Raw genomic sequence first — 24,505 nt, forward strand, 5'->3', positions numbered from 1 at the left:
GAAAAAAATCTATTCAGTTCAAGTTAGATTAAAGCAAACCTAAGATGAACACTACAACGCTCCGTTGCACTAAACCCAATTCTGACCATTCAATTTCCAGGTTAGTCAGTTTTTGGGGATGAGAGGGAGTTTCTTTTTGAAGGTATGAATTGCACCCCTAGAAATACTGAGCAGAAGAAACACCATACCAAATGGGCCTGTTTCCTACTGCTTTCAGAAACTGTGCAGGTGACAGACCCAGAAATCAAAGGGTCATCTAAACCCCCTAAGTGTTAATGCCTCTGAGCATGTTTAAAAGGCACTGTCCTCTCACTACCATTTTTAGATCTTTGAGCTTACAACTCCTTCCCTTCAAATTATGCTGCATTATGTGTTCACTATCACTTGAATTCCTTTTCCACTCTTCTCAAGCTAGCATAGGCTCTACCTGCTGTACCAGATCTAAGGTAATATGTGATGGACTCTTATGCTCATGCTAGCACTGTTTTCTTTTTCCTTCTCATTTATCCTCTCAAATGAAAAAAGGAAACCTTCCAAATTCATCTTTTGGGCTTAAGGCATAACATGAAGTCACACATCATACTAAAGCTTAATTTTTGAATGTACAATTTTAGTGCCATCTGAAACCCTGTTTCACATCACTTTTTTTTTCCCAACAGTTGTCTGAACAGTTCATCTATTTCTTGCCAGAAATTCTAACGTTGTTCGTGGTTTGTGCAATTCCTATGCAACCAGTCTTTGCTGCTAACGGGTATTAACAGTGCAGTACCCACAAAGCAGGCTACCAGTTCTTGTTTTCTTTGCTTTCATCTCAGTTCAAAGCATGCTGCTTTATTGTGTGGAAGATCCAGTCCATTTTCGTTGTCCAACCGCCATGGTGAGCATCATTCATTTGCTTCATGAAGTACTCAAGAGCTTCCTGCTCTGTTTTGTCCAATGCAAGGGTCTTTCGAATGTATGCAATATCATCAAAGGACTGCAGTTCTGGCATTCCTAAAAAAACATCATGGAGAACAGATTTATGAAGAGATTGGCGTGCTGCCGAATGGCTAAATAAGCTTTGTAACACATCTCCTGAAACCTGGAAGAGACAGGGAAAAGCAGCTCAGCGTATTTCCCCATTAGCTGAAAACAGTACTTCACCTCCAAAACCGGACAGTCAGTCTAAGAACACCATAATGCAGCTGAGGAAACAGCCTCCTCCCCTTATCTTACCCTGCTGCCCTTATCTTCCTTTCTCTGAGAGTTAGCAGTGGTCAGACAAACACAGTAGCTGAACTGAAGATAGGCTTTCTAGCCTGAAACCTCATCTGCAGTTCACACAAATGGTCCACACAAGTTTATGGGGGCTCACAGAGCCATTTTAGCCACTGCTACCGATGTTTCACATTTCAAAGCAGTTCTGATACACTGCTGCAAACAGCGCCTTCCTGGTTATCAGAGATGCACTTCTGCCCCGTGGCTTGCAAAGGGCGCTCGCTTGTTGCTCCTCAGGTACACCAGAGAATGCACTGAAGACAGGCATTTGCCATATCACAACATTAAGTGAAAAATGCCCTTTTATGCCAAAATGACTAATTCACATTAGGTTAAGAAAAAAAATGCAAGCTTCACTGCACCATTCAGACAGACACCACAAGTAAAGCTCTGACACGCATTACACCTGACATTTAAGAAATCCCAGGTTTTGCAGTTTGGCCATCCCAAGAGGATTCTAAGTATTAAAAAACCCCAGGTATTTATAAACTTATCTTTATACACATGTGCTGACCCTGCAAAGCTCAGGTGAGGTTGCATGAACCAAAGGCCATGTCAGTGCTAAGATCACCTACTGATATACAAGTGGATGGCCACTCTTCAACTGAAGTATTACAACATACCCACTGCAAGGCAATTAAAATACTACTCTTCAGTTCTAGTGTCTATTTACTAAAGGCCACCAATAGTAAAGTACATTTTAGGTAGAAAGTATTCTGGAAGATAAATGCTTAAAAAAAAAAGGCTCACCTTTCAAACTCCCTCGTTTTGGTACATTCTTGGGCTCCTTTACTGATGACTATTAAAAAGTCTTGTGTTAAGACAAATGGCACACGCTCTCTCTTATAACCAAATTTTTTCTTCTTGTGATCGAGGAAGTGCCCAAAGTCAATGTGAAACAGCTTGGGAAAACAGATAATTATTTTAAGATTAGTAATTCCTTGTTTAAATGATGTCATAATAAAATTGATCATTTACTTGTAGTTTAGATGTTTGTTGTGGGTTTTTTGTTTGTTGTTTTTTAAACACTCAAAGAAAGTGATGACATGAGGCTGTATTTTTAGAAAAATGTATCTTACTTGTCCATCATCTTTCACCATGATGTTACTATTGTGGCGATCACCAATGCCTAGTATAAAGGTAGCAACGCAGTAGCCAGCACAGGAACGTGTAAACAAGTCAATAGCTGCATCATACCTGTTGAAAACAAACAAAGGAGATGTTTTTCTACAGATATGCTAATACAAAAGGGCAGAATTTTTTTCCTCCCCATCAAGGAAGAACCAACTTCTATCTTCCCTCAATGAAGCAGAGTTCCTGGACATTATTGCTTTATCCAAGGAAGAAACTCAGCATACTCTGAAAACAGAAGTACTTACAATTAGGTCATAACACAGCAGACTAGCTATTAAAGTGACCATCCCTCTTTTGAAGGCCAGTTTTCATTCTGAGGATCTAAAGACTGAAGCCTTGTCTCCACAGTCCTATCTCCAACTTATGCCTCACTTTTGAGAAGTCATATAACCACCTAAACTCATTAAGAGCTACAATCAGGAACAACAAACAAACAAGGGCAGGGTGAGAAAACCCCCAGAAACAGATGGACACAATGTCCCACTTGATGAACTTTACTTCTCTTGAAGTTTCCATCAAAAAAAGCACATGAACAAGAAAAACAAGCAGGAAACCTCACATTTCTCCTTTGTTCTTGTCCTTGAGCCACTGATGCAGCGTGTGGCTGTTGAACTGCAGCGCTCCTTTCAAGCCTCCTTTACACTGAATCTGCATGATGGTATGAGAGCTCCTCACCACTTCGATGAGTCCCACGCAGTCACCAATAGACAAACAGCCATAAGGCAACATCCTGAAAGATGGAAGGGTTGGGTGGTGGTTTTAAACAGTTAAGTCTTATGACAGCACGCAACACGCATGTTTGATAGCCCTTATCAGGTAAGTGTCATCTGTTACTTTAGGCCATGAAATCTGGTTTTATGTTACAGGTGTATCGCCATTAATCTTGGGAGAAAAAAAACATACCAGATATTGGCACCCTAACACATCCGACACTGTATCCACCCATGTCGTTCTTCAGTTCCATATCAGGACAGAAGGTTAAAGCTAAACTTTAATAAAGTGTTCTTTGAGACCTTGTGGAATCCACTGGAAAAAATCCCTTTAAAAGGCATTTCAGCATGATTTAACGAGATGTATTCAACTATCCTCATAGTGAAGTACTAGAGACAGAATCTAAGTACTCAGAATATTAATGTTGGGATTTCATAGGTTACAGTACACAAGCAGCAGGTGTTACTTCTATGTAAAACCAGCATGGCACCTTCAAAACGAGTTTCTGAACAGTACTTTAACATATTACAAAGTCATACCTGGAATCTACAGTCAGCAATGTTTCAATTTATCCAGATGTTAATGGACTAACTGTAACCAGATGTTTATCCAGACTCTTTAAAGAGCACCATAAATCACTTTTGTAATTGGTAAGTGAAAAATCAAGGTATAGCTTCAGTAAACTTCAGTAAGGATAACTTAAGTAGAAGAATTACTTCACCTTCCTTCTCATTCCCAAGTCCTTCCCGCAATTCCATATTTTTTCCTGTTACATTCAAACATTTAATCTGAGAAAACTAAGTCTAAACCAGTCTTTTATTCAAAGACTGAAAGAAACATGGCCATTACCATGTTTAACATCCTCTGTTAAAAGATTTGGGAGAGGGGACCATGTACCTAAAAGCAGTCCCTTTTCACTCCTAGTTTCTTTTTGGAGTCATACCTATGGAGTGAAACAGCCTTCTAGGAATACTGGAGTATCAGTTTTGTGATGCCATGGTAAAAAAAAAAAAAAACCAGAAACACAGTCTGTCATGGCTCTGTAGTAGAACTAAAAGTCCGTGAAACACCAGTACAACGCGTAGTAGTGGCAGAGCCAAGTGCTGGTGTTGTCATGGAGGTGGGCTCCTCCACCCTGGATTAACAGCACCTTATTTACAGGTACTGAAAGTTTATTTATAGCTATCTACACCCACATTTTTAGATAAAAAGACCGATTTGGAGGTCAAATAAAAACAGTGAGACCTGTCACTGACCAACTCCAAAGAGTCACTTAACAGGGCTGCAAGTTTGGCAACTTGTTCAAAGCAAATCCTACAGGTACCATCAGTAGACAGTAGTGTGGCTAGTGTGTGTTGGCTTTGGTAGCCATTCCTGGTATGTAGATCCCTCACACCCCACTGAATGAGGCTTCAGTAGTTTTCTAATACAATCTTTTTGTTACAGAACCCAGTAATTTAGCTAACTGAAAGTGAAAATAAAATGAGAACTGCTCTGTCATGTTCAAACATGCCTATTCATAGCATTTCAGTTATTACCCTTGAAGAGCAGCAGTCTGACAGCAAACCTACACAAAACCCACTGAGAACAAACAGCATGGCTTGAGAATGACCTCTAACACTTACCGAAGATCCAGGCCCTGATTTTGCCAGATGTTTTCCATGATTCTAATTATCTGAAGTGTCAGCATGTCCTGACGCAAGTCTGGAATAGTCAAATACACAGGGATTACAACTCGTAACACCAGAACACTTTGCTACACCTTACTTTTCCCCCTTAAAAGAATGTCTGAAGGAAAATGAGGCTTGTGTAGTTCACTGTAGGTTTTGTTCTCTCAGTGGAGAAAAACAGACTTGAAGTAATTGAGAATATGAATTCATGGTGGTGATTTCAAAGCTGTTTCAAAATATACACTAAAAACATAACAATGGAATTACACATCTAGTATCTTGAAGACATTTTCAAGTAGAAAAAACAAAGTACCGAAGAGCAGACAACTGAGCACCTTAGAAAATATGACATGACAGACATAATTTTTCTGGAGAAAACTGCTTTTAGGGTTTTTTTTTTCCAATATACATAGAAGAAGCACTAGACAGTAGGTTAGGAAAGTAAAGAAATATGTAGCTTTTGGAATGCACTTTTTTCCCTTACCATCTCCGTTTTTAAAGATTATCTCATTGTTCTGAAATAACAATTCAGACATAATATCTGGGTTTTCCCAGTTCAACCACAGGGGCCTTTTTGCAGATGACATTATCCTGCACTCCTCAAGCCTATAAAAGAGAAGGGTTTAGATGAAATAGGCATAAATGGATTCTCATATGATGTTTCTGTAATACTACTAAGTTCTCCCTTTTTTCTTTAAATTCTGAACTAGTATCAAACTAAAGATGCACAGGTAACTAACAATCAACCACTTTCACTTTCAGCTTTAAACTTAAATTAATAAGCACAGTTAGTTATCCATTTGCTAAGCCCTACAAAAAAGCTGTCTCTACTGTAAATATTCCTTTGGCAGCGTGTGTTCCTTAAAAGTGGAATCAGGACTGCAGTTCCTGTCACCTTAGAAGAACAGCTGTCACATTGTTCCCTACTTTGTTAAACCATTAGGTTGAAACTACTTCACTCTCTGAATTACTCTGCTACAAATCTTACTCAGTTTGCTCTGAAGATGCTTACATTTAACCCTAAAATTATGAAGGATAACATTACTAAGCATTTCATTAATTATCTACACAAACTCCAAAACTGAAGACAATACCGCAGATTTCCCAGTTGATGTGCAGGGTTAAGCGGAGAAATAAAACCTTGTAAGGCATCCATAAAATCTGGCCGTCTCATTTGTTCAACAAGAAACTTCATCTGTACCTACAAACAATCACATTCAGGTTTTGAGAACACTAATTACACGCAAATGCGGGTAAGTACCAGATTTCAGCTTTGGTTCTAAAGCACGGTTTTGTACAGTTCCAACATAAGCAACTCCACTTAGCCACGTACTACACAAACTGAACCCTAACCTTGAGTTCTACCGCCTTAAGAGGCAGACAGTGGCAATGCACGGAGAAAACATTACAGCTTTGAGGGTAACTATGATCTGAGGTTAGCATTAGGCATTTTCTAGTTAATAAAGTTTAGCACAGTTCAAAGTATTTCCTGTGATTCAACATTAATATGCGGACAACTTATAGTACCTTCTGGGTCTCATCTTTTTTTTCCTGCTTGAGAATATCTGTGAGGTTAATCAACTTCTCCATAGCCTCCACCTGCCTGCTCAGGTGCTTTAGGTACATTCCACAGGCTCGACAATAGGATTCCAGAAGCAAACCAAACCTCTGACTTACGGTTTTATTGTGCATTTCAGACCTACAGAGAAAGGAACAGCAGTTACAGCTTAAAGACAAGACCACTTAGAGGTGCCAAAAATGAAGCTATACCTGTAACCTCTTCCTGAGGGCTGCTAATGGATGCTTTATTCAGGTGAATAACTTGTATTGACCTCCCAAAACTCATCTCATTTTGACTGGACTGATGGCCTCCAGTACCCTTTACAACTAAGGCAGCACAGCGTTTACAGGCTTTTTCCCCCAATCCTATGCTTTTCTACCCCTTGTCTTTATTCAAAGGCTGTGCTTCCCAGAAACTCTGCAGTAAACTGCAAGCTTTCAAACGTTCCAGATCTCTGCTGAGAACAAAACCAACCTGTTTAATTTTCTCCTTGTCTCACTTAGCCATCCCAGGCTGTGACCCGCTGCCGCCCCCCACCCCGTCTCCTTGTTCTTATCTACTCAGTCTTTGCACAGTCCTAAAATACATCCCCTCAAACAAGTTAATGAGGTAACTTATCCTTGACAATTACCAAGGGAAGCAGAAAACTGGAAGCACAACAGGGATTCCTTGATGCTATTTCTGTGTCTGATCACACCATCTTAGAACAGTGTGCTCAGCCTACTCACAGAGCTACAGAAGCTCACGTTATACTTAGTATGGGAGAACACAGATATTTTGGTTATCAAGCTCTATAGTGTCTTTAATAATCACATACGAACAGTTGTTTTTCAAAACTTTATCTGGCCACACTGGGTGGCTCTCTTGACACCTCAACAGTTTGTCAAAATTTGTGGAAGAAACTGGTGGGGGACCTGGTACACAAAACAAGGTTCAAACAGCAGAAAACTGACACAGCTGTAAAGAGCAAACACTGTGGGAGGTTTCCAGCAATCTTAGGCTAACTTGTTTTTAGAAAAATCATCATTAGAGACTACATGACTAAATATCTATTAACTAGCTTTTGAAACTGCAAAGGATGACTTCCATTACCGAACTACACGGTCAAACTCTTAACCAATCTAAAACAGACTTGAGAATATTTTCCTAATAAAGGACATTTATTAAGCCGAGCCTTTAGAACAACTGATTGTTTACAGCTAATAGCAATCCCACCCACCCCTTAATACAGTATTAAGCTTACTTTAAATGCCAAAAGAAGAAGTGTCCTATCCTTTGATTGGTTAGTGCCTTCTTGAGTAAAAATCTCACAAGCTGATTATCTAAATACTGTTCATATTTCAGAACCTAGTTAAGGACAAAAAAGTAAAAAAACTATCAGCTGCAGTTATTTGTATGAACAATATACAGATTAAAGGCAGTTAATTAAAAAGCAATCTATGTTTTACATTAACTTTTGTAGCACGACTGATCTTGGTATTAACACCTGCATGTATTAGGGTTTGAACAGTATCTGCTAACAGTGCATTGGATGCCTCTATTTCAGGAACTTGCCATCTGATGCTTCCTTCACTGTTACCAAATATTTTATCCTCAACTTGCTGAAAATTTTAAGATACTTTTGCTCATACTTTCCCATATGTCAGGACAGCTGAAATAGCTGCCTGTTCCAGTTGGTAGAACAGTTCTGCAACTCTGCGAAACTTCAGCATTTAATATCAACAAGCAAAACCACAGCACTACATCTCCTCCTCCTCAAGAATCCACAAAGCAGATACTTTCTTTGAACTCTCTCACATCATCATAAATTTTGTTGTTTTAGGCCTCTGATCACTGAATATACAGAAGACAAAACACACCAGAACATGTTACATACCTGCACTAGCTGGATTAAGTACTGAGACAGTTTGTCATCTGTCAAGTACTTCTCCAGACACCGAACTGCAAAAGCTCGCACCATTGGATCTGGATAATTGCAGTCCAAGAGCTCCATTGCTTGCTCTGGCTTGATTGGAGGCCAGTCTTTTACTAAACAGTACATCTGCGAACAAGAAGCCCGAGCACATTACACATTTACATTGATTAGGAAGAATTTGCAATACACAGCCATTAGAAGGTACTGTCAGACACAAACTGCATCTGAGTAGGAGCTGTTTACTCGCCAGTCCTCTCTCAATAAGCAATTTACTACTAGTTGCCTGCTGACTTGGTTTTTGTCCTTTTTCTAATAGATGAAATAAAACCTCACATTTAACTGCAATTGATAAATCAGTAACATAACAAGGATTCAAGTAATGCCACCAAGGGAAGACTCAGACTGAGCTAAAGAACCATGGACCAGACTGATCAATCAGTGGCAACTGGAGTCACGTTAAGTTATCAGTATCTCATGCACACGTGTTTTCAATTTCCAAAAGTTCTCTTTAAAATAGCATACTTTTAAGCTTCATCAAAACTTAAAACTCAGTGCTTTATGTTACCTGGGCCACTTCATCTCTAGAATTCCATTTAACAGACAAAAGTAACTTGGGCAGAATTTCTGGAGTATTCACGCAATAGTGCCTGCAAAAGAGGAGAGAGTTGTACATGCAAAAATGACACTTTGTGTCAATAACCACCTACGCAAGTCTTGCGCCTTTCTTTGTCACTAGAACCCTGCTACAGTAAGGTGGTGTAGGGATCCACGCATGAAGGTAAGACTGCAGTAATGGGGAAAATAAACTGGTACGACAACTTTTGAGGGGCTTATGCACCAACACCTACAATGCAGAATGCTGTGAAAGCCTTCCCTGAAACACTAACCCCACTGATATAGAATGAAGAAGGAGCAAAGCCCATGACAATCAGGACCAATTTGGGTGAAGTTGGACTGTGAAAAAGGTTTTCCTTCGCTTTGGGTTTTGTTTTTGAATACCTGTGGCTCCAGAGGAAGTCCTTCTCTTGCTCAGTGATTTCAGACAAAGGATCTCGTGTGCATATGGCTCGCAGTTGCTCCTTGTCACTTTCTCTTAATTCCTTATCTCTAGCTATCCTGTTACTCTGCAGAGAGAAAGTGGTCCATTAACCCTCCAAGCATTCCCTTCTGCTGCCACATAACATACACGAAGTATTTTAACAGCGTTGCAACTAGTCTATGTCACTGCAACATTATCTCCTTTTTTCCTTTTGTTATAACTGAGGACTAACATTTTAAAAATAGAGAGAGGTGAAAGACTAGGCCTTTGATTTCTGCAACTGCTTTAGTTACTACTGGGACAAGAAGAGGTATATTTCAACTAAGTCAGCTGCATGGAGAAATAGCAGCAGTTGACACCTGATGAACAACACAACACAGCACAAAAAGAAACTGGTCATTTGTCTCCACTTTTGGAGATTGCTGAGAGCTGCTGGAAGGAGTGAAAAAGATTCGGAACTGAAAAAGAATATGGAGGGTGAAGCTAGGTACAGAAAAGGTAGGATATGGTAGGAAAGCCTAAGTAACAGGAAGGCTGGAAAACATTAACCAGAATTAGTGCAATATATTCCCCAAGGAGCAGAGAAAACCAAACTGGTACACACATCTAAAGACATCGTTTATTGGAACCACCTTAGACCAATGGCAGAGCTATTGGAACTACCACTACTTGGTTCTTCACAGCTCATGCCCAGTTGCATTTTTCTTTTCTACTTTCCATATCTTAGTTCATTTAATGTTTTTCTCGCAAAGCAGCATATAAAGTTACGCAATTTGAGGTTTCATCTACAGGATCAATTGTGCTGTACAAAAGAGAAATCTCAAGCAGCTTATCTGATTGCCTTTATTATAAAGTACAACTGTAGTAAACCAGTTTGACAGTGAAGATGAAGCTATCCCAAAAACTCTACAGTTAAAGAGTGGTTTTATAGTAAACTCACATTTTCACACCTGTATGACACCTACTGCTACAAAGTAAGATCATCTCTTTCCCAAGTTCAAAATGTTTAAACTGTAAAACCAGGGTATTCAGCCCCTTCTGCTCCTTCGCTCGGCAGTGTCTACGGAGCACGTTAAACAGAATGATAAGCAAGAACAAACTGAGCTTTGTCTGCTACTGTTGTTGGACATTTTCAGCTGGCTGAACAAGCACTTTGAAACAGGAACACCTACGTGTCTTTTACAGAGTCTAATCTGATGGACATTTTCAGCTGGCTGAACGAGCACTTTGAAACAGGAACGCCTACGTGTCTTTTACAGAGTCTAATACATCTCGCTTTTAAAGGAAAGCTGAAACAAGAACAATCTGAAGTTTGAGAGGTAGGAGATCAAGGCAAAGTGACATTATTTCTACACACGGACAACTATAGCTATCATGACAACCTGACAACTGTTTTGTGTCACCACACAGTATCCACTTCAGACTGAACCTTCTCTACTTCACTTTGATCTTTAATCACACAAATTGTATGTTCACCATGTTACATGGGACAAGAATATTTGGGCCTTCAGGCTTACATCTACCACTCCTAAGGTATGACTCAACCAACTCAGAGGATTTTTAGTACCTTGGCCTGTTAGCAGTTTGATAGTTCAAGATCTTGGTGCACCAAGATGTCTTTTTATTACCAATCCAAAGCACACGGACTGCACATAAAAGCAGGGGGAAGTTGTTCAGGACTACTCTCCATGGGGCAGAGAAAAGTTTCTAGAACACATTCTTAAATATTATGGAAATGTATACAAAGCAAGTAGCAAAGCCAAAGTTACTCTGTACGGAAGTTAATGGATAAGTGACTTTACAATCACCCTACTCCTGACATAAGATCAAATAATTGATACTGAACAAGTGATTAATTGTACTTTCTTGATTTTCAAAGAGTCATCCTAAAGAGTAAATGAAAGTCAAAAAAGTATAAAATGTACCTGCATAGTGGGTCAGAAAGATCATAGTTTAGCTCAAGCCCAGAAGGAAAATGCATTTATCCTGTTGCGGTCAACACCAAAAACTTGACATTCTATGAATTGTGGGACAGTAAATTAGACTTAATATTTGAAAATTCTTTCATATTAGAGATATTAACGGACCTACAAATGATCTCTTATAAGTAAGTAATATCTGATTTTAAATGCAGTGTAATGCCTTTCAATTTCAAACAAAAAAGTTATGGTCTTTGTATCAGAACAAAACCATCTATACAGAAATCATACCTCAGTGACTGCTTTGCTGATTATGACCATTTCAGACAAGCATTTTTTTACCTCTTTCAGATATGGCCAATGCTACACAGTAACCTAGTATCTGATTTTTGAATGAGTAACACCACATTGCCTTTTAACTCCCTAAACACAGTTAATATTACAAACAGCTATTAATATGCACAGTATTTGAATATACAGGGTTTGGCTTCAGACCTGCAGATACCACTCATTAAAAGGGGAAAAATACAATACTAAGAAAATAGCGATGTTCAAACTTACCAAGCATTTAATGAAATATGATTTAAGAAAGGATAAGTAATAAAAGGATGTTGGCAGACAACAAGGGTTGAGAGAAAAGCAGCATGAATAATGAGAAAGCGACCAAAGCAGTGATACACACAGTCTGTTTCCCTGTCAACTAAATCACTGCTGTAAATAGGCTTTCTCCCTATTTAGCTACTGTGACCATCTTCTAGGGTACTGTAAGGATTATCATAAAAAAAGAGCTCTGGGACTTTATTCTACATCAGAATGTTTGTTTCAACTGTGAAGTGTAAGTTGGTCATTATTTTGTCACTTAAGTAAGATCTTATTCTCCTCACCATTTTCTGGTTTTGCCTACAGATGGAGCAAGACAATGAGTTGGGCATATATGAGCCCAGGCCTGTGTTCTAGTACAGGAATGTTGTTTACAAAGTACATATCATAAGCAGATACACCACTATGATGTGCTTTCTGTAGAGTATCAGGAGAAATCAAATACCTATAACCCTTTGTTCGGGATGTGTTGAGATGGGACTGTTACAAATATCACCAGAATTCCCAAACTGGAAGCTTACTGATACCTACGCACCTTTTGGCACAGCGAAACTTTTCCAGCCCAAGACCCTTCACACGCAGACCACATAAAGGTCTCTTGGGGAAACTCTCAAGTCTTTGAACCAGCCTCCAGAGGAGGACGTAACACATATAACGGCCTTGTCTTTAAAGCACATAGCATTTTTAGCTTGACTGCTTTTTTTCCTTCTTTTTATCATCCAAAACATGCTTTTAAGAAAGCTTCAAACCTCACCAAAAAGCCAATTGTCAACACACAGATTTTCATCATGGAAGAGAGGAGATAAAGGACTGCACTTAGACATCTGCCAATCTGCCAATCAATTCCCTTAGAATTCCCTGTACTCATGGTCATAACTAGCCCACTAAACACCCAGTGTAACTTACAAGCATCTTTAGGTTACAAAAGAAAGCCTACCTGTAAGCATGAAATTGCAACAAAATAGAAGAGCATCATCTAATAAGAATTACAACTTTTCCAAAGTTAAAGTCATTTAGACATCTGAATTAGCAATATAAAAATGTCACAGAGGCCCCAACAGTTCACACAGTAGAACAGCTTAAGTGTTTTGGTTGGTCAGTGAAGCATTAGGTCAGTTTACTGGTATATAAAGAAATGAGAATATTACTTGTTTTGCTAAAAAAACCCAAAAAACTGATTTCTTGCTTCTTCTATATCACTGAGTAAAATACATAACACACTTGTATCTTAGTAGCTACTCTTGGAAGGGGAGTTTGCCTTACCAGCCCCGCGTAGCTGTAGTTGAACCCCAGTTCACGTGATATAGTCCAATTGGCATGTTCTTCGATCACCGTCATATCTGGGAACTTTACAGGATTGCTGAACCAATCGAATTCCAGCTCTAAACATGGAGTTTCCTATATAAAGGGAATTTAAATTACTTTCTGTTGAATGATACTAATTATAATACAGCACATTTAAAAAATGTACTCCTAAGGAGGAAACAGGCATGCCATTACTTACCTTATTTGGATTTGATCCAGTTACACCAATAGGGTTCAACAAATCCTCCAGACCATGAGGTACTGCCCAAAGATTCAAAGCCATTTTCCCAGATACAAGAGTGTCTGTGTAGTCAAACATGTTTATATTTCCCCAAGCCAACGGACAGTGCTCCTTAAAAGATATTAAAATAAGTTTTTTCAGTGTTATCTATTAATTAGTACAAAGCAAGTCATGAGAAAGACCCACAACACAAACCCATTTTCACCCCAGAGAAAGCTGCTCCATTCCCAGATTGGCTGAAAACAGGCCGTGGAAGCTGTACCATATCTTTCCATGCACAACTGTCACGGCAGTTATTTTGCAGAATGACATCAAAACACTTGCAAACACATACTAACATTTTCTTCACACCAAAATGACTTAAGATGGAGAGGTTTTTGTCAAACAGACTTTTTAGCCAAGCCTGTAGTGAGAGGAAAAGAGGGCTACAATTGTAAACTGAACGAGAATAGGCTTAGAGTGGACAGGCAAATTTCTTTTATTTTATGATGAGTGTGGCGAGACACTGCAACAAGCTGTCCAGAGAAGCTGTGGATGCCCCATCACTGGAAGTGTTCAAGGTTGGGTTAAGTGAGACTGAGCAACACCTCCCCCGCCCTCCTCTAAGGCACTAGAAGGTGCTAAGGTCTCCCTGGAGCCTTCTCTTCTCCAGGCTGAACAAGCCCAACTCTCTCAGCCTGTCCCCATAGCAGAGGGGCTCCAGCCCTTGAAGAATCTTTGTGGCCTCCTCTGGACTCACTCCATCCAGTCAATATTGACCTAAGCAGCTTTTGCTCCTTAGTGTATTAAAGCCATGGAGTATTTTACCTCTTTAGCACCCTTCCTGCCTTTAACAGAACAGATAGAAAGGCAGAGCCGAGCAGCACGCGGAAGATCCAGAATGTACATGTCATACAAAAGCCATTCATTCCACCTGTAAGATTTAAAAAGCAGAATACAACTAGGTCAAAGGAGAGCATGGAGACAACTGCATTCAGTCAACAGTTATACCCAAAAGCATTTGTTATATTCCTACCTAAACTAAAGTATGTGCATAAGGAGTACACTTTCTTACTGAAGGCAGGCCCTCCTACCTGCATTTGACCACATCTACTCCTGGGAACAGAAACTTCACTGAGCAGCCTTCTAGCACCAACACTGTCTGAAGAGTCACAACTAGGTTAAATTCCTACACACTTACTAGGTTCATTCCCTTTCACTCTTGCAAATCTACTGACTGCAACCATCAAGGAAGTGGAAAAAAACGTGGCATATCTTTCAGATCTCAACCAGTTTGAACTGCTAGAAAATAACGAGATAACTGCAAGATGGGAATACAAGATAGAAATAACAAAAACCCAAAACAGTGTTCTTAGCTCAGATATTACTAAATTTTCCATGACAAAAAGACAGGTTGGTTCCATAGCAATACACATTTTGTTTTCTTGAGCTTCTCTAAGTAGACTTCCTCTCTCAACTGGCAGAACTGTGCTTTTGAAAAGGAACTCATGAATACAGTTTATTTTCTTAAATGGAATGCCATGCTGAACTGTCTTAGCTGGAAGAGACAGCAGCTTCCAAGGACAGCATTAATTTTTCAAAACTGCCCAAGCCTTCCTCTAAGAAGAAGTTGTCAGATAAAAACTGAATTCACTTTTCTTGTGTTGGTTTCATATAATGCAAATCCCCCTGGTTAAATCCATGTTTTCAAGCCACACCCCCTTCACTACCTTTCCAGTAAGTTTTTATCTCTAAACCAGTTAAACTATCAGTTCAAGCACAGCTATCTCTGGGAAAACCCACAGGGAAAGGCTATTTTTCAATAACCGTGTATATTATTAGACCCTCTAATTCTAACTCCTAATCATATTAATAGAAAACGTACAGAAAAAAGTATTAAAACACTTTGAAAGTTTCAAACACATAGTCAGATAGAAAATGCAAGTGGCAGATTACTTCTGAAAACATACTTTGCATCTTATCCTAGCAGATGCTGAAATTTCACACCTCCTGATTAGTCAGAGACAGAAATTCAACATCTTTGATGTATTTTTTCTCAGTATGTTTATATGTGCTCGTATAAAGCTGCTTCTTGTACACTAATGGCACTTTTAAGTTCATGTGATTTATTTTTCAATATAACATTCAAAAAGGTAGGTCAAATCTCCTGAAAATAATCAGCCCAGAGCCGGCAGTGACTTCCATGTTCACACGAGATACTCATCTCTCCACACTCTGTGGTTCTGGCTCAGTACGCACTGTGCAACATCACCAAAACAAATTTGCAGGTTACATTACATCACACTGCTTCATGCTGCAACTGGAATACCTGCTATTGACCTGCAGCCAAAACCAGAGCTCAGATGCCCGGAGCTACGCTGATTTTACAGTACTAATGAGTAATTATGTTGGCATTGGAGGCAACTGCAGAGATCTGTTCAGTAAGGAAACCATACCATTACAGTCAATGAGACAAAATACTTGCCTGATTTAATTCTATTTATAAATACCGGGTTAGATAAAAAAGTTCTTCCAAAACTTAAAGCAAGGTGTTCTCAGCACAGAGCTCTACCGGAATAAGGCTAGGTCGAGTCTTTACTCCTCCAGTGCTACTGTTTATGATGCCCTGAAGTCAGGTTCTCTCTAGTCATTCAAGGTCTTAACTTACCTGGGATTAGAACAAGGTACCCTCTGAGTATTCACATTGTCACACAAAGGTTCCCCTCCATGGTAGATACCTGTTCTAACATAGATCTGAAAATAATGTTAATATTAATACTGTTTTGAAATGTTACTACTACCAACGTTTTCTTCTTACTCTTATCAACATATATTACAATTGCAACATATTACCCCTTAATTCTATCAAGTAAAAAAACTAAAACCAGAACTGAAAATGCAACAGCCCCACCAGCCCTCAAACCAAATTCATTCGTGCTCTGCAAGGTGTGATGCGCAGTCTACAAGCATACAGCTCTGGACAAGTGTTTTGGTCTTCCTCATTAATTGCAAAACTACTTCTTAGAAATATAATAAAATTGAAATAAACTAAAAAAAACCCACCCTGGGATTTATTTTCAATTCTTCCTGTGCTAAGCTACAGTGAAAGAAAAGACCAGACAAATTCCAAGAGAGTTAGAGATCTAGACTTGTTTTATGACCTGAGTGGAACTGAACACTACCTGCCTTTCCCCTTGATCTTCTCATACCTCCCTTTTTGAAAGCAGAGATAGTAGTACACTATCCAGCAACCCTTAATCAAAAGTATTCCCAAGTACTGTAATACGTTCTTAGACATACTAATTATTCAGAATATGAACAACATGGCTTGTGTTCTTCCATCCATTACATACTCAGCTGAAATGAACTACGCAAACGGAGTTCTGCTCCTATCAGGCAGAATATTTAGCACAATACCACAAGTCATGCCTTTTAAGTAGAACACAAGTTTTCAGATGCTAAAAATATGGCTGTATTTTTTAGAATTGAGTGCTTAAATTTAAGTAACAAGGCGGTCTGATTTTCTCACATGTTAAATAACACCTCTTTTCCAACGTAAACACAGAACAGAAAACTCACGAGGGAAATCATGAGGTGCTGAAAACCATGTACGATGCCACACAGCACGTGCCTTACCTTGTCTATGTCTCTAATGTTCACATTTACATAGGTTGCACAGAGGATTCTTATTCTGAGGGCACTATTTATAGTCCAGAGGGATTTGGCTGTAGCTTCTCCATTCATGTAGGGTGTAGCTGTAGAGATACGCCTGGAGTAAGATGGCATTGTAAAGGTGTCCAGTGGTAGCTGGGTATATAGGCTTTCCTTTGCCATCAGCATCAGATTGGGCATGCGACCCAGCATTATACAGCTTCTTATGTACTGCAACAAGACAACACAAAAGCTTACTATGTTTTCAAAGTGTACACTTAGTAGCTTATACCTAAAAATACTCAGGAAAATATAAAAGCATATTTAAGGAGCTTATTGTCCCTGTATGTACATCCTTTACAGTGCTAATAGTTGTAGCATCCAACAGTTCAAGTATGTTCTTGTGTAGGATCACACAGTGCTTCATACAGCTCGAGAGATGGGTAACATCTACAGCAGTGGAAGGTTGGAGACAGAGCCCTCAGCTGAGGACATGACATGTCACGTTTCCTGTAGCGCTCCTCAGCCCTAGCACCGTGCAGCATGAACAAAGGCTGCTTCCAGATTAGAGCTGTTCCTGGAAGCGGCAGAGCTGCTTTTGTGCAGCATGCTGCTGTACCAGTCTGGTGTGCAGACCTAGCACGGGTGACACTGACACTCCCAGTCATGGGCAGAGAGCACACAACAAACGGCAGACACCCATTTTTGGTTCAGTTGTGTTTTACCTTACGCTTAGTGCTGATCCTGACAGGCTCTAGCTGTAAGCCTGGATGGTGTCCATTCAGGACCGAGTGCTGAGGGCATTCATTCCGGCAACAGTACCCCAGCACACTGTGTTAAAACAGGTCCAGTCCAGGAGTGTAATTAGTGAGCACAGTAAAGGCATGGCAGATACTTCTGAAGAAGCCACGCTAGATCAAACAGGTCTAGTGTTTGATCTAAAGATGACTGTAAAACTGTGTATGCCTGCACTTGTTCCCCAGCTCCTACAGAGCAGGACTGCTTTTCCCATTATTCACAATCCCCTAGCCCCCTCCCTCCCCGCTGCAGTAGAAAGCAGACAGTCAACCATTTTAGACGAAGGAATGGGAGCTGTACATGACAACAATACATTCCTCAAAGAGGAAGCGGCAGCAGTCTGTCAGGAAATCTACAGGGTAACATTGTTGTCTGCTCAGATGCCCTGCTGTCAGCAGTTCTGTCTCACACCCGCAGCACTAACAAAACCCAGGCAGGGAAGGACAGCCAGCCACAAGGAGGGTTTCACAGGGATTTACGTAGTGCTGGAGTCCACAAGCACCTCTTGACACCAGAAATCTAGGTTATTTCTGCAAGCACCTACCACCGACTCATTAATAATGTAACTTTTCTCTGAAGTGGTTTACTGCCAACATTAGTGATATAAATTCTAGTTCAAACTAACCTTTCCTCTCCCCCTCTCTTTTAAAACACATACAGCAACAAATATGTATGCTACACAAACACATTAGTCAACTGGTTTAAAGACACATACACTACTACTTCCTATATTTTGGATTCATTTAATAAAAAAACAAGTCAGTCAAAATTGATCACTTCTCTCCCTCACAAACTTGGGTTATTTTTGTGTATTTCAAAATAAAACCGTTGTGCTACTCACCTTATACTGGCTCAGTGGATATTTTTCCAGCAAGTACTCATCGCAGCCACACACTTTTAAAATATATTTGCCCTGGTACTCCAAGACGCAAAGTTTCAGTTGTTCAGACGACAGCAACATACTTCGTGTTTTCTTCCTAATTGCTTCAGCAATAACTTGCTCAGGCACACAGTCATGATTGATTTTTAAGGTGTATTTCTGCTTGTCATTGTTTGGTGAGACTATTACCCATATCACCACTATAATTTGCCCTGCAATAAACATAAAACAGTGTTAGGCCAACCATTTTCAGTAAGTTAAAAAAAAAACACAAACACCACCAAAACACCCAAAAGAAAACTCCCACCCCCCACTAAAACAGAGAATTGCTTGCAGCACTACTGAAGATGTAGACAAGGTTCACAGAGTTTCTAACTTCTGCAAGGAATTACATGTGATCAGTTTATTTTTGACTCCAGTGAAAATTCAAACTTCTACCCCTTCCCACCCCCCACTAAAACAGAGAATTGCTTGCAGCACTACTGAAAGATGTAGACAAGGTTCACAGAGTTTCTAACTTCTGCAAGGAATTACATGTGATCAGTTTATTTTTGACTCCAGTGAAAATTCAAACTTCTACCCCTTCAGGTTAAGGATATTTTTATTAACCAACTACTACTATTTATCCTTCAGTAACTTTCATGTTTGAGGACTGCAAGATAATAAACTAGTGATTCAGCATCACTTAATTCCACATTTCTGAATGTCAGAGAAAAGAAAACGCAAAGCTGACAAGCCGTTTCTTGTCATTAAAAACACACCTCTGTTTACAGAGTTATTTTTCAGGATTTAATTATTACGATAGCAAAAGTAAAATGTAATTCAGTGTTGTCTTCCTTTTGAATCTACACTCTGAATAACATTATTTGGAGTAACTTAAGGTGTAAGATATTGCTAGAGTGCACTAAATACAGTACACAGGAGTGACGTACCTAAGTCACCACTGGTACTCTTTGATTGCAATCACTAAAAACATTCTATTTCTACAGTAAATATTTATCTTACCTTTATCTAGTTTATTGTATATGTGTTTGGGTAGCTCAGGTGAAGACTCTACATTTGGAGGACAGACATATAACGCTCTACTATGTGGTGCGTTGGCATCTCGAAGATCCACTGCTTCTTTACAAACGTTAAGAATGTTTCTTCTGAAGTCTTGTACTTCTGGATCCTTAACCATGTCAAATTCACAGACAGGCATGCCAATAGCAAAACCTGCAGTATTGAAGAAGCATGAGGAAGTAACTGTAGCTGACAATTAAAGCTAAAGATTCCTTCTATCAGTGACAGAAAAAGCATGCTTTGGAGCAGGACACAATTTAAAGTGTATTTGTGTTAAAACAGTCCTGTATACAAGTAGAAGCCAGCAGTCATTTCATTCAAGAACAACTCAGTTCTCAAGTGAAGTGCACTCAGCAGTCACAATAAAGGCTAGCAGACAGGTGTACATTCACTGAAGAGCCTGGAAGCTTTAAATCACCACTCTCCAAGCTAACACTCCTCCTAGATGAAAAGGACCAGTAATAAACCTCCTTTGAAGTCAGCACAAAGTTTCCTAAGTGGACCAGGGGAGCTGCAGTGTCCTATTTTTTCCTAAAACCCGGGCAGGATTACTGGTAGCCATAATCAATTTTGCTTACAACCGAAAGACAACTATTAATTTTTTTTTAATGAACTCTGCTATATTAAAATGTGACAAGCACTCCAAGAGCTATTGCACTTAGCTCTTTGGCACAGTCATGCAATAGGAAATGTAATTCCATTTACTTTACTGAGATTACTTGCATAAATAATTATTTATGCATGAAGGTTCAAATGGAAACATTCAATTGTCCTGTTGTATAGTTAACGAAAGAGTCTTGAACAGGTTAAGCTTCACACAAAAACAGAGGTATTTTACCTACAATGCATTCATAACTGTTAGATAATTTAACAATTAGGAGTACCCCAGAACAAGTATTTCCAGTTGACAAGTCTCTACCACTGCACTGTGCATCTGTTGGCAACTAAACAGGAGTAGTTATGCTTATACTCCCCAAGTTTAGATACTTAATCTAGATGCTGAAATATACACTAGTCTCCCTTCTCTATGGACAATGAAAAGTTAAGCTACTCCAGAGATTATTCAAAACATTACCATTTGTTTCCCCTCTGCCCTTCCAACCTTGGGTGTTTGCTTCCCTCACCTCACGATGCTCTTTTTGTAGGAAGAGGGGGTTGGGGTGGGTGGGAAGACCACCTGATTTCTGATATTTTACTTTTGAAGCAAAATAGAGCAGTATTAAAACATTTGCTATCACAAATGTGGTTTAAGATTTGTCATTACATCCAGAATTTACAACTCAACTTCATAACAAATTAATATGCACTTTCCAAACAATAGAACAGGCTTTGCTCTGTAATCATACAAAATCCTGCTAGTAAGAAACAAGCAAAAGGAGATCCTCTAGCCCACCTACAACTACAAATGCTACACATGACTAAAACAGAACAGCAAAAAGGTTTAATTCACCATTTACGAACGTCAGCTTTACTACGATCAGCATCTTTTGACATTTGGTGCAACAACAGATAGTTACACAGTGCTAACTTTGGCAGACACAGCTGACAAACAACCCATTTCAATTCTGGGCTTTCTATTCTGAAGAGAAGCCAGTTAATAAACAGATTAGCTATGTTTAAATAAAGTTCATCTCACCTATTTCTCTATTAAGAATCTTTTCTTCTCTGTTACCTACTGGTTCAATGACTTTTAGAAAAGGCTGAAATAGTCGTAGGTCACAAAGTCTCCGTGTTTCATCAAAAAATTCTTCTCTTTCTGCTTCTTGCGTAACACTTACAAAAATGTAAGAAGATTCATCCTGAAGGAGCTGATAGAGCGGGTATTTTCTCGCTTCTTTAAAGAGTTCGTGTTTAATAGTCAGTAAGGTGGCCTCACGGAGGCATTCTAGAGTCACAATCATTCCATTTGGGAGAAGACACTCCACAAGGATCCTTGGTGGCATCAAGTGGATGCCCCATAGTTCACCAGATGACGGTCGTGGAGGCATTTTTAAGTCTTTAGGTAACTTTGTACTGGAAGTTTCTCAAGCAGTGATTTGTATGAGCAAACCTAAGTAAAAATCAGAAGTTTTAATATTACACTTCAAATACAAACATCACAAGGGTTTTCAGATAAAAATGTACACTTATATTTGGAGATAAATATCCATAGTTATATTTTACATTCATTAAAAAGAAAAATGCTTGATAAAACTGACGTCTAAAGAACTTGTACTTGATGTAAATATTCACTCAAAACAGTTAGTAGCAGATTCACATTAGTTTGGAAAAAAATGCCAATATGCACATGGTCTTAAAAAAAGGATTCACTTTTTTACCTGGATCTTATAATTTCTGATTAGAACATTTTAATAGCATGGGGAATGAAAATATCTAATATTTAAGTGATTACAGCAATTTTTCAGCAAATCTCAAACCAAATTTTTCGCATTTTTAATTTGGAAAAAGAAACATTTATCATTTGGATGAGCTGCAAACCATCAGCTCCGCTTGGTTTGGCCAAACCAATGCCGCTACTGACCTAGTGGAAGGTGTCCCTGCCCACGGCAGGGGGGTTGGAACTCAATGAGCTTTAAGGTCCTTTCCAACCCAAACCATTCTATGACTCTTAGTTAAATTTTTTTCTCATCCCAAACCTCTTAAGTATTCAAACACCACCAACATAACAGTTATAAGTATTTACTAAAACATCTAAAACTTGATTTTAGCAATCCACCCACACACAAAACTCAGCCTTAGCTTTTTTTTTTCCTTTGTTTGGGATTTAGATCAGTACAAGCTATTTAGACCAGCAACAAACCCTTTTTACTGATGAGACAGATGATGTCAGCTTAGAGCAGGTACAAGAAGAACTGTATCTTGACAGAGCAGAGATCTTACAGCCCAGCGGTCAAGAAGGGATGCCAAAGAGCAGAACTAGGCATGCACGCAGTGATATTCCATCAATTCACTCTCCTAACGGCTACCTATTTTTATTTCCTTAACCAGAGGCCGAATTCTTATATTTGTGAAATAAATCTATGAAGTAGCATTGAGTTTGTCCTGAAGGTAGATAGGGAAAAACCGTATCAGCACACCACATTCAAGGTCCAAACTTAGGTAGCGGCACAATATTCTCTATTGCTTTCCTAACAAGTTGCTTTTCTGACTGTCCCCAAGCAGCCAGACATTTTCACTGACCTACATAGCACAGACCTACGTCCTCCTTGCAAAGCAATAAGGTACCACAAAGGCCACCACGCATTATGCCAGTCTCAAATAGCACAGTACTTACACTCAGCCCGTAATTTCATTAACTTCAGCATGTACATTATGAGAGGGTATGAGGATAATACCAACAGACATCTAAAGAGCAGTCCATCGTCCATCACGCCTCCTCCATCAACCAAGTGTCCTTAAAGCACAGGGCTAGGGTAACTACCAGGCGACTATTCTAAAGCCACTCTTAGTTAACTTTTAAGTCAATAACCCTCTCGGAAGTGTCCCTCTATCTTAGTTTGTTCTCTTAACAGAAAGGAGGGAAAAACCAAAACCAACAGCTCTTCTGTTCCAGGTTTCTGAAAGCTCCCACTGTGGAAAAGCAGAGAATGCTTTGCTCAGCACATTTTTAAAACATTTTAAAACTAAAGATTGTATAAATACTTATATTTAGGGTATACAGAATTATAAACTTATACAAGTTACACACATGTGAAAAAAATAATAATCCTCATTTCTGCACTTCTATGCCCTGGTACTTATTTGGAGAAGTTTTCTTCCAAGTTCATCCAATACCTGCCTTTGTCACACTTCAGTCCTTAAAAAAAAAAGGAGCATTAGAATGAAAATGTTTTCCCAAATCCACTGCTTCCTAAGCAACTCTGAGTAGCCACAGGGTTGGGTTTGGTTTTTTTTTTTCTTTTTTTTAAATCCTTCCTTTGTAGTTTGGGCTTCTAAAAAAACATCAACAGAAGTACTGAAGTGCCACTGCAGGTTTATAAGAATGCTGTCCCACCAACGGCCATGCATATTCAGAAGGGCTTTGCAACTGACTTTAAAAAGATTTTCCTCATGGTCTCAGTGACCGGATGCTGAAACGGAAAGTTCTAAGCACACTAGAACTGTGTATTTGAGCAGCAAGACTTGGAAAGCTTACCAAGTACAAAACATTACAAATGAACCCAAATAACACCATTTAGAGTAACTTGGAGAATTCCAAATTACCAATAACCATCCTCAGTTTACCCATGAAAAGAAATACACAGAAGGTTAAACAGCGTCTTTGCCATCAGGCAAAGCATGAACAAGACTCTCTCCATACCAGTGAATCACATGCTTATTTACATTTCTTAATTACAAGCATAGGCAGAAACACGTAACTGTTAAGGCATATACCAGCATAAAAATAAAACCACAACAAGAACATGCAGCCATAAGAACTTTTCTGTCCACACATAACACAGATGGACCACAGTCAGGCTGAGTATTCACAACACAGACTGAGTTCATAGCAGCAGTCTTTTAAGTTCAGTCCCACAGTCCTGTTGTGGCTCCTCTGAACTGATGGTTGTGGGAGTCCATCTTCTCCCTGCCCAAGGCGTGTTCTGGCACCCGTGCTGCCTGAACCAGCTTGAACAGGGTCTGATGGATTGAAGTGGCAGAACTACTCACTTCTCCAGTCTTGGGTCAGCTTCTGCTGGTTTAGCTGCCTTACTGACATCACCACGGAGTCGGAAGGACACCAGGCTCTACGCTGGGGAGTGAGCCTGACTGAAGCAGTGCTGAGCAGTTCAGCTTCAGGAAC

The 24,505-nt window shown here is 39.4% G+C and overlaps 1 protein-coding gene across 1 annotated transcript; it reads right to left on the reverse strand.

The window, feature by feature from the left end:
• Positions 1-443: 443 nt before the first annotated feature.
• On the reverse strand, positions 444-21,773 carry PIK3CA (phosphatidylinositol-4,5-bisphosphate 3-kinase, catalytic subunit alpha). The gene is given in 21 exon segments (XM_010159780.1): positions 444-999; positions 1,002-1,081; positions 2,008-2,159; positions 2,337-2,454; positions 2,951-3,121; positions 4,728-4,806; positions 5,257-5,378; positions 5,867-5,973; positions 6,300-6,471; positions 7,577-7,680; positions 8,210-8,374; positions 8,814-8,895; positions 9,248-9,372; positions 13,070-13,204; positions 13,311-13,463; positions 14,160-14,265; positions 16,000-16,085; positions 16,968-17,213; positions 18,622-18,872; positions 19,666-19,875; positions 21,359-21,773. Coding segments are annotated over 21 exon segments (3,204 nt in total). The 5' UTR covers positions 21,711-21,773; the 3' UTR covers positions 444-811.
• Positions 21,774-24,505: the final 2,732 nt, after the last annotated feature.

This window comes from Eurypyga helias, unplaced genomic scaffold (assembly GCF_000690775.1).
Source record: "Eurypyga helias isolate BGI_N326 unplaced genomic scaffold, ASM69077v1 scaffold24579, whole genome shotgun sequence".
Classification (NCBI taxonomy): Eukaryota; Metazoa; Chordata; class Aves; order Eurypygiformes; family Eurypygidae; genus Eurypyga; species Eurypyga helias.